Source organism: Chiroxiphia lanceolata, chromosome Z (assembly GCF_009829145.1).
Source record: "Chiroxiphia lanceolata isolate bChiLan1 chromosome Z, bChiLan1.pri, whole genome shotgun sequence".
NCBI lineage: Eukaryota > Metazoa > Chordata > Aves > Passeriformes > Pipridae > Chiroxiphia > Chiroxiphia lanceolata.
The window spans coordinates 54736454-54753273 of NC_045671.1; the positions used below are offsets into that span (position 1 = coordinate 54736454).

Consider the following 16820-nt stretch of genomic DNA (forward strand, 5'->3'; position numbering starts at 1 on the left):
GGGCAGCGCTGCGGCTGCGCCCCATTGGTGCTGCTGCCGCCGAAGCCCCGCCCCGGCCGCCCCCGGCCGCCCCGGTAGCCGCCGCGCCGGTGCAGTCTGCGGGCGAGGCCAGGCCGGCGTCGCTCCCGAGGCCGCGCGGGGCGGGCTTAGCGCTGCCAGGGCCGCGCGTTCTCTGCCGTGGAGCTGCGGGCGCGGACCGGGGCGCTGAGGGCCGCCCCCGCCGCGCCGTTACTCAGCACAGCCGGCACTCCCCACCCCGCCGGCCCGGCAGCCGGGACAGCGCGGGGCCGCCGGGCGGAGCGCCAGGTGCAGGTACGGACTCGCCTCCCGTGGCGGCGGTGCGGGGGTGGGCGGTGTGGCGATGACCCGCTGCCCGGTGCGTGGGCGAGCCGTCCCCCCGCTCGGACCCGCGGTCCGTCCGCTCCGCCCGGCGCAGGCGTGAGGCGGGCCCGGGGCGGGCGGGAAGGTCTGCGGCGCCCACCGCATTTGTTTGGCCAGGGCGGCGGCGGTGGGTCTGAACCGCGCGGGGAGCAGCCGGCCCCGGCCGCCCTCCGGCCGGTGCCCCCGGGTGTCGCCGCCGCAGCGTCCGGGGCTGTTCCGACGCTCCCGTCTCCGTGGTCTTGCCCTGGACGCCTTTGTTGGAAACCAGCTCGGTGGCTCGTGACACGCTTGTTAAAGCCTGGCTCTTCTCAGGTCTAAACAATTGTCCTCGTGTTACTGCTGTGGACTTCTGAAGTCCTTTCCAGATACAGACACCTGAGGAATTCATTTAGTTCTCTCCAGCCTGATGTAATTTATTCCCTCAGCTTCTGGTGTTGAGGGTGGGAGTGACGCTGGCGTTAAAGTTGCTCTCAGGAATTGTTAATTTGAAAGTTTAAAGTGCTTGGTCAGGGATTAGGTTGGAAACTTGGTGACTGCGGAAGTGAGAACGGAGCCCCCTGGGCACAGAGCGGTGTCAGAGGCGGAGCTGCGGGTTCGTGACCGCCCGGCGAGGGCGAACGCCGAGGTGGAGGGTCCGAAACACGGCGGGCGGGGGGCTTTAGCAGAGCAGATCCGTGGGGCAGAGCCTTACTTTGGAGCGTGCAAGGCCTTATGCAATTGACTTAATCCCGGAGTTGTCTGTCTGGGACCTTTAGAGAGTTAGTTTGTTTTCTAGGTGATAAGGAACGTCTGGATTTTTCAGTTGGTGTTTCCTGTATTCCTTTTCTTTTTTCCAACTGTGCCATTAGGTTTGAGATATACAATGTAACCAGCAAAAGGCGAATAATATCCCCATATACGCTAAACTAGCTACAATTTGTGAGAGTAGTAAAGCTGTTTATTTCTTTAGAATCAAATTAAGCAAAATGAAGTTTTGGTTCTGTGAGGCTTCTGTGTTTTTATGTAGGTTGCTTTGCTCTTTGAAAACTATCTTAAACAGTTACTTCACAGTATTTCTTGGTATGGCTTTTTCATTATTAAATACACTTCCTTTGTGGTGTTCTCCAGAGCTATTGTGTATTCTTTCTTAATATTCTATGAACTTAATCCTTTTATATAATACTTAATTAGATAACTGTCGAAGTAGTTAAAGGATGGCCATCCTTTAGAAGGATGACTATCCTTCTGTTCCATTTTTTATTTAAAGCAGATGTTGAAGTAAATATTTAAAGTGTACTTCAGTCGTGACTTGACCTCAAGTTTTCATTGCATTTTGTTTAATGAAAGTGTGAGGGAAAATACTTTAGAATGTCTTGTTCCAGTAATATATGATGAAAAATAATAATTAAAAAAAACCCCAAACAAAAACCACAACAAAAACCCACATACAAACAACAACCAAGCAAAAAACCCCCAAAATTTTAATACCTTGCCTGGTACAGTTAGTGCAACACTAAAATTGCAAACCAGCAGCTATATTTACAAGTTTGACTTTGTTCTTGTGAATAGTTCCTGTGAAAAAGATAATTTAATTTAACTATACAATTAGAATAATTTGTATTTAATGTAAATATAAGATTTCTAGATAAGTGTTTACAAGTGTTGGGCTTTTAAGGCTAATATGTGGTAAAGTACTCAAAGATGTCAATAATAGGTTCCACCTTCTCGTTACAATTTGCAGAGAGAGGACAGGAGTAATTGCTTATATGAAAGAACTATATTTGTGTTATCGTAGGAATCACCAGAGGTGTTCTTTAAGATGAGATAGATGTTTTCCCCTTCCTTCTGTCAGCCTTTATGAGAAGGTTAATTGCCAAAGAACAAATGGAAATTACTGCCTGGGGGCAGTTTTACATTTGTAATTTTATGTGTTACTTCATTATTCATAAAAGGGTGAAAGAGATAAAACTGATAAAATGACCTGGACTTCCTTTTAAAGGCTATCACAGAAGGGGTAGGTGATGCCACTTGGGTCTGTTTTATTTCTTAGCCTCTATTACTGCAATAAAAGAAGTGTATCAGCTTTCTACAGTTTCTTCCACAGAATTTTCCTACTTAATTAATTTGAAGAATGCAGTATAATTTTAAAGGGAATGTATGTTTCTCTTATAATGTTCTTTTTGTTGTTAATATATTTTACCAGCAGAAGAAACTGTGTTTGCAGCACAGCACTGGCATCCTTATTATTGAAATGTCAAATAGAAGGTGAGATAGTTATGCTGTTAGGATGTGTTGACCTCAGAGTCTGATGATGCTACTCTGATGAGCACAGAGATTTACATCATACATGCTCAGAAAGTGTTAGACTTAGGTGTGCACAACATGTCTTAGTCAAATGAGTCCCATTGAAGTTACTCATCCGTACTAGTGGAACTGTATGCTTAAGGTAATTTATAGTCAGAGTTGGTTTTGCCCTGGTTTCAGTAAGAGCTCAGATTAGGCATAGATCAAACCCACTTGTTCTTAGCTTTTAATGCAACATCACATGTAGTGTCTTGTTTACTTTCCATGAATTATATTTTAGACTCGAAGTGACTGGTTTTGTTGACCTCCAAAGGTTTTACCAAGGCTGGGTGGTGTTAAATGAAAGGGTTTTTGTGACTTTTTATATAGTTTTTACCATAATAATTTCTGGATGGAGGAATCATTAGGAAATCATGTTTTCTAACATTAATATAAAATAACAAATCAAATTATAAAACATATCAAAATAACACTATTGGTGAAGTAATGTTAAGTTTAATCCCCTGTTTGAAGTGTCTGAGCAGAATAACTTTTGAAGAAAGATAATCCATGTTTGGTTGACATTAAATTATGACATCTGCAGGATAACTACTAGGCTGAAATGCTGATTCAGTTGAACTTTCAGACAGCAATAGCAGAATTACTCTGTACGCCCTGGAGACTCTCTTACATCCTCGTTCCATTCCAGATCCGGAGGTTAAGAACACACTTATGTGAATACAATGAATGACAAACCAGTTCCAGTATAATAGAAACATTGTTTGCATTTAGTTGAAGGTATCCTCCTGAGGGAGTTCAGCAGGTGTTTTGTGTCAGATTTGTTCAGTTAGTGAGGCTAGGGATCTGCTGTTTTTCTTGGGTCTTCTAAGTGAAGAAAGCAGCACGTATGTGTTCTAAAGAAAAGAATTATTGTTAACCATGATTTAGATGGAGAATTACTCTAGAATCAGAATCTTTAGTTACACTAGACAGATCTGCCATTGGATTAAAATAATAATATATAAAGTCTGCATTAGTCTAGCACTAGGGGAGAGATAATGCTTCATCCATGGTCTTCAGCATGTCATTTTCCATATTGTGTGATAGCCCACTTTTAGCACATCTAAGCTGTCTTGGGGCACAGTACCACTTCAGCTGGTTAACTGTGGTTACTGCAGTGCTGCCCTGGGCATGAATACCATCAACCAGCTTCCAGTCTTCTGAGATTACTTTGACAAATAGCAAATATTTTCTGAGTTAGATCATATTTGTAGTGTTGCTAGGCTGTTTATAGTTACAAATAATGTAAACTGTTCTAATTCTTTCTGACAAGTGGATTGGGAAGAAGTTATCTGCAGCCATCGTAGTATGCAGTATACTGTATACAGTGCAGTCTGCTGTTCCTGGGCGCAGAAACAAGCTATTTATACCTTACTTTTGTAAGTACATGTTCTCTTCCCTTTTTCACCAAAAAAAAAAAAAAATCAACCTCTTACAATAAAGTAGAATATCTAACTTGCCTTCAGCTTTTCTGAAAAGGTGAGAAAACTCACTTGGAACAGATCCATTTAATAGTTTCTCTTAGAAATAGAAGAATGGTTGAGTATTGGCTCATAAGTAGTTCTTGGATGAAAAACCTATTGAGGCATCACAGGAGTTTCTCTGGACTGTGAACATGAACTTACTAAGTAGAGGTGAAAAAGTTGCTCCTTCGGTGCTCACAAATGTAAGAGAAGTAAAGAAGGAACAAAAAGAAGTATAGGATTTTTCCTATGCATAAGAGAGCCTAAGCCTTTTCCCAATCCCTAGCCATCCTCCATAGACTCCTTTCACTTGTCCTGACTCATGCGTAAAAATGAAATTTGATGTTCATATAATCTTATCTGACAGATGAGAAACAGATGAAACATTGATGGAACAGATGAATTATTCCAAATATGAGTGACTAATTGGGCTGATTACATAGATACCCAAGTTTATTGTTACTTTAGCTGGCAGGAGTGTGGTCATTAAGAAACCATCTACCTTTTTATGGAAGCTGATCAGTGCACCCTTCCTGCCATCTCCTCTAAACTGTTAATGTTGATTTCCCATATCTAAGCATCTGTGTTTTCCCTCTGTTTTGAAGAAAACTGGAGACTTGGGATGAAAGCTGTTGGCTGCAGCAGCCCCTTTTTTTGTGCCCTACAAAGAGAAGTAGTATTCCCAGAACACTCATGCTGTTTGTCAGACTGTCTTGCCTGTGTTTGCTACTTTGAAAGTCTGCTCCATGTAGAATTGTGTTGCAGTATGCATTCATATTCTACCACAGGGAACAGACCATTCATGCATCCAAAATACAGATAGTTGTTCTGTGATATATGTTCAAGTGTTTTTATAACAGTGTTCTTGAAGCTTTTTTAAAGAGAAATTTTACAGGCATGAAAACTATACTTGTATACAAGTTAGAGGACAAAAGTTGAAATATGACCTAAATATTGTCAGTTATTATAGTTAGCAGTAAGATTTTATTGTCAGATGACCCTAATATTTCTGAAACAGCACAGTACTGTTGTCATCTGAAATCAGCTTGATTTGTTCCTATTTGTAAGCTTAAGGCTATCAGTCAAAGCTGGTATGTGAAACTGAGAGTGTTTCTCTTCACAGGGACTTGTCAGGAGATGAGTTGGAGACCTGTAGATAGATTTGACATTAAAAATTTGTTTAAGTTGAGGTAAAATGTCAGATACCTTAACACAAGGAAAGAAGTGTAAATGCTTATCTTAAGTGTTCTGGTTTCCAGCACGGTACTTGGCAAATTTTATTGCTCTTCCCACTGCTCAAAAAAACTATCATCACAACAAAGGATTTTTTCCCTGATGTAAATTAATGTCTGCTTTTGAGGAAACATTTATGTCAGCCAGTACATGGGGCACAGATGAGTTTGTGGTTGGATTTTAGTGTACCAAAACTCTGCAGTGTTAGCTAAGTGACAAGCATCAGGTTATTTTGTCTTCTAAGCTTTGGCCTTCATGCACCTTTCATACTCCTGATACTGCCCGGAGGAGCCCATATCTCATGAGTGCAGTACATGTTCTCTGTATTTAGGAGATACATTGCAACACTACCAGGTGTTCTTTGAAACGTATGTATTTGTCAATGGGAAGAACACTTTTTGTAATGTCGTAGGATGAGGCCCTTCATTTCCTCCAGAGGAGCTCCAAAACTCATGCTTGTTCTTACCCTGGGTAATCATATTTAACTTTTGATATTTATCAAAGGGCTTTAGAGTTATCATTCTTCTTCAATAATATGCTCACTGTAAAGTAACTAATAATATCAACTTAGATATTATATGGAAATATACGTATATATATTTGAATCTATATTTTGTTAAATGTTTCCACTAAAATTATGTATTATTTTCTAAGACACTGTTTACATTTTTCATTAGGTTTTTTCTTTTTCTTTTTTAATATAGGATTGTAACTAGAAACTGATATCATTCTCTCTTCCTGTTTCAGACTAGAAGATGAATAATCTTTCCTTTAGTGAATTGTGTTGCCTGTTCTGTTGTCCACCATGCCCAGGGAAAATTGCCTCCAAGCTGGCATTCTTACCTCCTGATCCCACATACACACTGATGTGCGATGAGAGTGGTAGTCGCTGGACTTTACATCTCTCAGAGCGAGCAGACTGGCAATATTCTTCTAGAGAAAAAGATGCCATTGAATGCTTCATGACTAGAACAAGTAAAGGTAACAGGATTGCCTGTATGTTTGTGCGTTGCTCACCTAACGCCAAGTACACTTTGCTCTTCTCGCATGGAAATGCTGTCGACCTGGGTCAGATGAGCAGCTTTTATATAGGACTGGGTTCACGAATTAATTGCAACATCTTCTCATATGATTATTCTGGATATGGTGCAAGTTCTGGAAAGCCAACAGAGAAGAATCTGTATGCTGACATTGATGCTGCTTGGGTGGCTCTTAGAACAAGGTAAGACATCAGTTGCCATTTTTCTTCTACAGCATGCTTTTCAAATGGTTTTACTTCATTTACATGTATGATGTGATGGATCTGGGTGAATACATTATGGTGGGAACAAAAAGTCAAGACTTTGAATCAGTGGTGTTATCTCAAATAGAATAAAACTGGACAAGGAAAAAATGCAAATTGGAAGGATGTTGTTTCTGTGTTCTAAGCCTCTGGTTTTGGCAAGATAAAATAGTAAGATGAAAGACTGGAGGCATTCACTGATACAGGTGAGAATCCTAGGCACCAAATAAGTGCAGCTTCTTAAATTTGAGAGCATTATTCACCATGATTTGTTCCATTTAGATCAATATTCTTCTTGTGTTACAAACACCCAAACTACAAAACATATTTTTTTAAAATCCTATGCAATCATAAGAATAGCTGCGCACAAAAAAAAAAAAATAATCTCAACATGTTGTGCATTTTGCACCGAAAAGGTGTGAAACCCTGAATTTAATGTAAAGCATCTTGTTATGGTTTGATCATTGCAACTTGACCATCCTGTTTAATAATTACAGTATCAGTGATGTGACTTAGCGTAATGACGAGTAAAGACTTCAAAAGACTAAAGCCTGGTAGTTGTCACAGTGAGTTTAGAACTTGGTCAATGTAGTGTTAAAGAGCAGATTATCCCTTTTCAGTGTTTCAAATACACATATTGTCTTGCATTTCTTTTACATTATAACAACAGCATGATATTTCTTTTCAAAGAAGTGTATTTTATTCCTGTATTAAAGTAGGGGAAAAGCTTACTATCATAAGCATTATTCAACCACAGAGGACAGATTTTCAGCCTCATATATTCAAAGACATGCATACTGTGTTGTTAGATTAGGTGTTGGTGTTTATTTTTATTATGGTAGAAAGTTGAGATATGATTAGATCTGTTCCATAAGCCCAGCACTGCAACAGGTGCACTGTTTGTAGTTGATGGGTGATCTGGAAGTTAGCTACTTGGTCAAATACCCAGTGATAGTGACCAAAAGCATAATATGGTTTGTGAACAATATGGAAGATAGTCTGAATTATTTAAATGTATCAGAAAATGTGAGAGAACTGGATGGTGAAACAATACTTTTTAATGTCAATTTACAGACTCTGTTTTATGAACTAATTTGTAATTATTGTTGCTTTTTCCTCATAATAAATATCTGAGTAGAAAACCTACAAGGAAATGTAATTGCCATTTGAATTCTCACATGCATTCTTAAACAATGAAGTGTACTTTCTCTAATCAAATAAGATTGTTCATTATTGATAGGACAAGGGCTAATGGCTTTAAACTGAAAGAGGGTAGATCTAGATTAGATATTAGGAAGAAATTCTTTTCTGTGATGATGATTCAGCTCTGGAACCAGGTTGCCCAGAGAAGAACAGGTTGCCCAGAGAAATTGTGGGCAACTTACCCCATCCCTGGAAATGTTCAAGGCCAGGTTAAATGGAGCTTTGAGCAAACTGGTCTAGTGAAAGATATCCCTGCCACAGTCCAGGACGTTGGAATTACATGATCTTTAAAGATCCCTTCCAACACAAACCATTCAATGACTATAATGTCCCATCTAAGCATGCTCTTTTCTGAGCAGATGTTGTTTTTGGGGGAACCTCTGAATACATATTACATCTATGTGCATTTCTCTCTTCCATTTAAGAATGACCTCAGCTCAGTCCTATTTGTTGTCTATGTTTATTTTTTGTGTCAAAACCTTCTACAGAAATGAAATAATTCTGTATAGTGTCTCAAGTTTGGGTTGGTCTGCCCAACTTGTGGATTTCACAAATGTGAACTGAATTTTGTCCGTTGCTTAGAAAGAGGTTGGTGTTACTACTTTTATCTGTAGTACTTAGAACAACTTTCCAATTGGTCTTGCCCTTGTATCTGAATGTTTGGTTATCACTCCATGGTATTCTTTTGAGCCCTGAGACAGTGCTCAGCTGTGTTTAACTACTTGATGAATATCTGGACCAGAACAAAGACTTTGAACACTTGCTGCCATATTGATTCACTTTCCTGGTCTATCAGTTTACACTGACATCATCTTCAACATTTTATAACTTGTTCTGCAAAAGCAAATTAATTCAGCAAGTTTTTTGCAGGATAAATGTAAGTATAGCTGTAACTCCTTTGAAATTCTTGTTGATGAGATAAGGGACCCTAGACTTTTAAAGTGTGCCTCACAGCTTGTGATGTGATGAAGAATGGAGAAATGACCTTTGGAGGTTGATCAGTTACCCACAGCTCCCTGCGTTCCTTGTTCTGAGAAATGGGATTGTAGAACCCAGCACTAAAAGATGTTTCTAGGGTACATTGAAATGCTGACGTGGACTTAGTTCTACAGTCAACAAAACTGATTGTGGTGAAGACTTGGTAGCATCTTAAGCTTTGTATCTTGGAGGGACAATCCAATGCTCATTTGTAAATCAGAACGACTGTCTGGTGGGGACTGGACACCTGGGGTGAAATAGTCTGGAACTAGTATTGAGGGTGATGGTGAGATTTTGCTGTAAGGGTATGTGAATATTAACATTGATGTAAGTGAATACAGAAAGCTAATTTGGTAGCAGAACAGAAAAGGTAAACAGCAGACGCAGATTCTGAGTTGTGTTCCTATTCTTTACCTGTTTTAAGTGTTTTAATAGGAAGCAGTAAGTACCTATATAGAAGCTGCCTGTGAAAGGAGGCAATGTGATTCACTACCTTCATCATGTTAGGAAAAGTTATACATTATTGCATATTCATGTGCATGGAACTATATAAACGTGGCAAGTGAAGACATTCTTTTTCTGACTGTCATAGCTACAAAGTGTTGAAATGCCAGGAGTCATTTTGGGATACGCCTGTTTTCTGCTGTTCTGGTCTCTGAAGGCCTTTGATGACACCCTAGCAAGGGTGGAAAGGTTTAACCAGCCCCAGGCAAATGCAGGGCAAGTGGCGCTCCTTCAGAAACCTCTGAAGACTTGCCAGAATTGCCTCATGACCAGATTTACCTGTAAGAAGCCAAACAGCCATTTTCATTGTTGTTTGTCATGGGCTGTCTTATAATTGAAACATTGAAGGCTAAATGTCACCATCAGATTGATGTGTCAAAGTGAACAGGATGTCCATAATTGGAACAGCCAGATATAGGAATAAGATTGAATCTGTTTGGATGTTGGCCAAAAGTGTTCATTTGAGAATTCACAAATTAATTTTTTTTTAATTCAAAAATAGGTAGAGTTTTTTTAGCTGGAAGTTGTACTGTAACTTTGTATATTTGGAGAGAAATTGAGCTTTTATTTAAATTGATAGGAAAAAACTCAGTTATGAAGAGAAATCTTGTCAATAGAACAAATGTATCAGTAGCATTGTGAAGTTTAGAAAAGACCAGACTGTCATGAGAAAGACAGAGAAGGTGCAGTTTGTTGATTACTGTATGTATGGTCAATAGGCTTGCCTCTCATATAACACAGTTCCTTTTTTCTTCTCCCAGTGTTAAGTATTTTATACACAAGAAGGGGGACAAGCATCTCAATTGAGGAGGAGCTGTACACTCATGAATTTTATTCATGGCCTGGAATGTTGATAGTTAAAGATGTGGATAATGTTCATGCCCTTCATGTTCTGCCATTTGCAGCTGTAATTTACATGTTATGTCCATGATGACAAAAGGTTCTGAATGTGCATTGAAAATTCCCTCAGGATGTTCCCCTTTGTTCCGTGTGCCCCAAGCGCCCGTGTCAGTTTCCTAAATGTGTATGTTGCAATATCTTTAGGAACAGTAGCTTCTCGAGAGCATCTATTGTAACTCTTCATTAGTGTAAGCTTCAGAGGTGTTATGGAAAATGTACCCTTCTAAGGTTGATTTTACTTATGCTTTATTCTGTTGTTGTAAATTGAGTGAGTGTTCTAGATTAAGAACAGTAGTCTCCCTTACGTATATGAAGGTCAAAATAGCAGGTATTCTTTTAAGAGCTTGACAGTGTATCATGGTAATTCCAGATGATATTTGGTTCTTAAAGGTAATTGAAGTTAAAAAATTTTTAAAAAAGGAAAAAAATCCCAAAACAAACAAACAAAAAAACCCACCTCACACCAAAAAAAAACCCCAGCAACAAACAAACAAATACAAAACCCCTCAAAAAACCTATGGTGATACAAGTTATCTAAGATTACTTGAATGGCCAATAGTGTTTATATTAGTCCTATTATCAGCATAATGAGCTTCCAAAGATATTAACAATTTTTACAGCATGTCTTTGACCTCTTGTCACCGGGACAACTACTTGCAGCATATGGCTCTGTAAATGTCACATTCCTCTTCCTCAGGATGGCCTGTACTTCTAAGACACTGATTAAGAGAACAATATTACTGCCACTTTTTCTCTTGATCTGACACTTCCTCATTTGGGAGACCAGGTGTATAGTCAACTGATAATTCTGTACAAAACTTCTTGGAGTTTAACTGGCATTTATGGGACTATCAAAAGGAGTAGACAAATTTTAAGACCAGGGAACTTAGCAACAGTTACTTTTTCAAGAATTCTTCTGTTTTAGATTGTAAAGTCATACTTCTGAGAGATAGCAACTGAGGCACAGTTGGACTCTTTCTTTTTCTCAAAGATTTCAGAAGCCTGTCCAAGAGAAGAGGGAAGACTAGAAACAACAGATGGTGATCTGTTTTCCAAGCTGCTTGGATTTTGTTATTTGGGAGGGGGGGGTTGATTGGGTTTTGTTTTTTTCTCTTCAAACCAGAATATTCAAAAGTCTACTTTAAACCACCACTTTTGGTTATTGGCCTCACTCTTTTAGTTTTCAAATTGCAAGCCAAATAGTTTCCACTGGGCACTGTGAGGCAATCTGCTTGACTGTGGAGGAGAAAGGATTACTTTAATCCAAATATAGTAAATGCTTTTTTTGGATTATTTTTCTTGTAGCCATCATTTATCTATCTTTAGGCTGACAGATCCAAAATAGGGGAAAGAATAATGAAAAAGAGGAGAATATATGTTCCAAAATATACTTTTAAGTTGTGCTTTAATTTCCTGTGCATCTTGTAAAACTCACTATCCAAGGAAATGCAAGTGTGATAATTTGCAGGGTTTATTTTTGGAGAGCTGTGTTGTGTCATAATGTGCTGTGTGCAATCTGCATGCCATACTAATGATGCAAAGTGTCAGGTATTAATGCAAGTTTTGTTCAGATTTTATAGAAGGGAGAGAAGGTCATGCTGTATCTTCAGAGTGGACAAATGTGAATTGGGAGATTAATTGTAAAAGGATAGGAGCGCATCTGTTCTCAGGTGTTCCAGAAGAGATGCAAAAATAGTGAAGACCTTACATTTGATTTTATTTCAAAGCTTTCATTTATTGTATTTTTGTATGTTGGAATTTTGAGAAAATCTTGTTAATCAGAATGTTTGAACTTTTTTATTCTTCAAGAACTGTTGGAAGGTGGAGGTCTGGCTTGTTCCAGGCTGATGATTGATTGAATCTTAGTTTTGTAGAAGTCTTAATTTGATCATGATCTGATTATGACTAGAAACTCTTTCTAGGAAACACCAATAGTAATTAAGAAGTCGTGATAAGGGCAGACTCCTGGAATGTCTCTGTGCTAATACTTTTAAATCTTATATTTCAGTCTAACAGAACACAATTTAAATAAAGAGATGAATAGTTAAATAGACAATGTTAGATGAGAACAGTGGATTTTAAGCCTGATTTAGAAAGTTTATTGGGGTACCTAATGAGTTCTGATACTGATACTTAGCATTTTAGTAATACTCAAATGTGATATTGTTTTTCTTGAAATCTTCCTAGATATAAATTTTTTATTAACTGTGTATTATATACTGATGTAACATATGGGACATTTCTTCTGACTTATTGAAAAGTACTTGTGGATTATGGCTTTTTTGTTGGTTGGTAATTTGAATGTCTTGGTGCACGTGAAACATCTTTTTTCCAATGTTCCTGACTTTGAGTCTTTTGGACTTTTAGTGTTTGGTGACCTATACAGTTACTATACAGTTATTTACCCATCTTTATAAGATACTATGAATTTTTCGTTACCTTTGCTTCCCTGACTTTACTGAAGGTATGAGAAATATACTAATTTGATAACTTCTTTGTGGGTATGGGTGGTGTTATATAGCGTTGACAGAAAAGATGTGTGCATTTATTGTAGATGAGATAACAGGTACACTTTACTTCACTCGATTTCCATTCCTTTTAGAATTACAGTGGCAAACACTGAAGTCACCTCATGCTGTTCCACAGTGACATTAGGCTAGCCCGCTCTCACTTAGAAAGCTGAACAAATTTCTAGTAATGCATGAGAACAATTATTAGTGTTTGGTTTTTTTGGTTTAGTTTTGGTTTTGTGGTTTGTTTTTTTGGGGAGTGAGGGAAGGAGCTTGTTGTTGGTTCCGGGGGTTTTCTGGATTTGCTTTTAATGCAATGCAGTATCTCTTCCTATTTAAGGTACTTTCTTTCCCAAGTGCAGATACACTGTTGCAGTCTGACCTGTGCTGAGAGTACTTGGTTAGCAGAGATCAATGCATCAGCAGCTCACTTCTGCTGTGAGCGCTGTTCTTGCCCACATAACATTCTCCTTACAGGCTTTTCTAGTGTTACTTGGGTAGCAACGGCTCTTTGTATCCACACTAATGCAGAAAAAGATACTAAGTCTGACTTGTATAAGTGTTAACTAGATGTTTCTTTTCTTTACTTCTGTTGATTACAGAGAAAAGAGTGTTTTCACCTTACTATGAGGGAGGCTTTGGCATTAATTCGGTGTTGCTTATTGGGCTGTCTTATTTGTGGATTAGGTTGATAAGACCAAGAATCTCGCCTATTCCATGGAATGCACAATATTCTGACCACTGTCAGTATGAGAATGCTTTAAGTCTCACTAAATTTATGAACAATGTTACCAGCTTGCAGTTTTTAACAGGTATCAGAAGAGTAAAGCTGACCAAATCTTTGCAGGCTTGATTGTGCTCCATTTGATTTCATCAGTCTTCTGTTGTAGGTCCACTAGAGTTACTAGTAAAGACTTTCAACTAGTATGCAAGTCACAACTGTATTCACAAATCCATATTCAATAAATTAAACCCTTATTTCAATATCATTCAGGCATAAGGAAAAAAAGTTACTGCAAGTGGAGAGTAAATAATTGTGCCTTTTAGTCACAAATGTCACAGAACAGTCTTGCTGATACCCTTCAGAAGATTTTCACCTTCAGAAATGCTTTTTTTTTTCCTTGTTCTGTAGTTGTTTTATCTGTTTCACTTTATATTCCACTTTTTTTTAACATTTTTAATTTTCTAGGTATGGAATCCGCCCTGAAAATGTGATTATATATGGCCAGAGTATAGGAACAGTACCATCTGTGGATCTTGCTGCTAGGTATGAAAGTGCTGCTGTAATCCTTCATTCTCCACTGACCTCAGGAATGCGAGTAGCTTTTCCTGATACAAAGAAGACCTATTGCTTTGATGCATTCCCAAAGTAAGTTGTGGGATGGGGTTTTTTCCAGCATTTTTCTCTAGTACAGAAGTTTTCGACTAGAAGAGTAACAAATAGTCTGGTAAATTCTCTAAAATATTTTTCAAGGGTCTAATAAAACAGTTGGAGAAAAATCAATTAATAATAACAAAGAGGACCATTTGATTTGAAGTTCGCAGAACTTTGTAAACCTAGATGTTTCATATCCCTAATCTTTTTAGTGGATATCTGCTAAAGAAGTAATTAGTTTTCCTGTACATAACATGTAAATTCCTAGTTCTAACAAGTAGTTCCAGTCCAGTGAATTGTTAATCTGGATAACTGTGAAGAAAGTCTTTTGCAATATATTTCTGTAAGACTGTAAAACTAAGTAGACCTTAACTGAAGAAAATTCCTGTCATATATTTCAGAACTATATCCCTGTGTTCATGGATATAATCTTTTTCTTACAGCATTGACAAAATTTCTAAAATAACATCTCCTGTGTTAATAATCCATGGGACTGAAGATGAAGTAATTGACTTTTCACATGGCCTAGCATTGTTTGAGCGTTGCCAGAGACCTGTAGAACCACTGTGGGTAGAAGGAGCAGGGCATAATGATGTGGAACTCTACGGACAGTACCTGGAAAGATTAAAACAGTTTGTCTCACATGAACTGGTGAACTTGTAATTTTCTTTGTATATTTATATGCTGTTTTCATTTCACTGCAGAACTGCACATCTTGATAAATACATAACATAAAACCTGAATGTTGTGTTTTCAAATCATCTTGGTTGCCTTCATTAAATGTACAGGTAATGATTTGTTAACATAATTAATGAAGGTTTTAGTGCCAGCATTATAAACTGGAATTACATGATCCTGCGGTCAAACTTGGCAGTTCACATGACTTTGTGTGAGGTTTTTTCTTCCTAGATGTAAAAAAAATCACAAGGAGTACTGTAAGAAATTTTAATTATATAAAATCAAATGCTGTAAAAGTGTTGCCAAGTGCTTTAGTGTATCAAAAACAAGTTTATAGATATTTTTTAAACATCTCAAAATGTACTGTGACTTACTCTGTTGCGCAGGTGTTACTAAAAACCAGACTTCTAAGCAGTTGTTCTCTAAAAATGTAATAGCCATGATTTTGAGCAATTACTAATGTATGTAATAAGAACAGACAGTCACTGGAAATGATCCATGCCCTGTTATAGGGGGGAGAGGGTCAAAATAGTTATCTTTTCCCATATTTTTCATATCTTTTGTGCTTAGATTTACTTTAGTTATTTTGTACTTGTGTTGTCCCTTACCTTTCAGGTTAAAAAAATTTACCTATTCATGTCCTCAGGAGTCTTAATCTTGCCAAAATAATGCCAGAAGTTATCATTGTTGTAATGCAAGTATCTTTCACATCATTGCTACTGAGGCCACAAATTACTTCTTTGAAACTAATAAGACTTTTTAGAACCTAGAAGACTTTATGGACCATGTTTTTTTTAAAACCAAGTAGTTTTAAACATTGATTGTGTAGAGGTACAATGTTTTGTTCAAAAGAACCTGGAAATTTATCCAACATTGTAATAAACAATTTGCAAGTTTGCAGTTGTCTGATCAGGCTTACTTTTGAATGCTTAGTGCAAAACCTTATTGGTTTTTGAGTATTGTATGGAAATTTTACTATTCAGGCCTGGTTGGGGTGGGAGGAGGGACAAGAAGAGAATGTTGACATTTTTCTGTTAACTCATAGTGAAATAAAGTCACCTTTCCCTAGAATGCATTTTGCGTTAATAAAACTATGGAAAATAAACTTAATTATATGTACCCTATTTGGAAACAAAATAATATTCCAACAATACACACTGTGCTTCTGAGGCCTTATGTAGTTTAATTGTTCTGCTTGTTTTTTGTGATTGAGACTGTTGTATACTTAAGTGTAGCTTCAAGTATTGTGAAAACTTTAAGATGTGTTGATTAAAAGTAAACAATATTCCACAAACTTGCTCTTCTTCCTTAGTTTTTTTCCAAAGAAATAGCGATGGTTGCTTGCAATATCAAAATGCTAAGCAACTCCCCATTTACTCTAGGAAATCTTAGAACTAAAGCGCTAACCCATTGTTATGAATTGTCAGCACATTTCTTCATCAGCTGTGACTGTTCTGATTGCCCTCCCACCCCCAGACCTCATCTTGCTATTATTTGCCATTCAGCATACAGGTTTTCTGCTGCAAAGATGCTTGTAAACATTCTTCTGTAATGAATTCTGATATTTCCTCCTTCAAAATTAAAAGGATGTCTTCTCTTGTGCATTTTGGGGAGTTAACTGAGTTGAAGGAAATTTTTTCTCAAGCAACTGGCTTCTTGTTTGTCTTCTTGATCAAGTATGCTTCAATGTGTTCTGAAATTCAGAATATATTCAGGCAAAATAACATTAGATCAGAGGATTTTTATCCTAATACAAAGTATTTGGCTAAAGGTGTGTAACTGAGCTTTATTACATCATATTGAATACAGTTTGGTTTCCTTTTCTTGCTACTTTCCGACCACTATGTCTGTTCTAGACAGAAATCATTACAATTAAGTGTTTAAGTGCTTTCTGTATGATGAATGAAGCCTGTTTTGAGACTCTTCTTCAGAAATTCACAAATAAAGAATGTATAAGTGCAATGATAAGTGATACAGATGGGGGCTGTATT

General features: G+C 37.9%; 1 protein-coding gene across 2 annotated transcripts; it reads left to right on the forward strand.

The window, feature by feature from the left end:
* The first annotated feature begins 178 nt into the window (after positions 1-178).
* ABHD17B (abhydrolase domain containing 17B, depalmitoylase) lies at positions 179-16123 on the forward strand. 2 transcript variants are annotated; one of them, XM_032675681.1, is made up of 4 exons: positions 179-312; positions 6147-6621; positions 13966-14145; positions 14595-16123. In XM_032675681.1, exons 2-4 carry the CDS (start codon positions 6155-6157, stop codon positions 14812-14814), a joined length of 867 nt encoding a protein of 288 aa, XP_032531572.1. In that variant the 5' UTR covers positions 179-312; positions 6147-6154; the 3' UTR covers positions 14815-16123. The 2 variants fall into 2 exon arrangements, with proteins under 2 accessions (XP_032531572.1, XP_032531573.1); XM_032675682.1 differs by having other exon boundaries at positions 189-312; positions 6152-6621.
* Positions 16124-16820: the final 697 nt, after the last annotated feature.

Bases quoted from the DNA above. Each gene is read 5' to 3' on its own strand.
- ABHD17B (XM_032675681.1), top strand. From the start codon at position 6,155: ATGAATAATCTTTCCTTTAGTGAATTGTGTTGCCTGTTCTGTTGTCCA. The intron at 6,622-13,965 runs GTAAGACATCAG...TTAATTTTCTAG, and splicing joins TGGGTGGCTCTTAGAACAAG to GTATGGAATCCGCCCTGAAA. The intron at 14,146-14,594 runs GTAAGTTGTGGG...TTTTTCTTACAG, and splicing joins TGCTTTGATGCATTCCCAAA to CATTGACAAAATTTCTAAAA.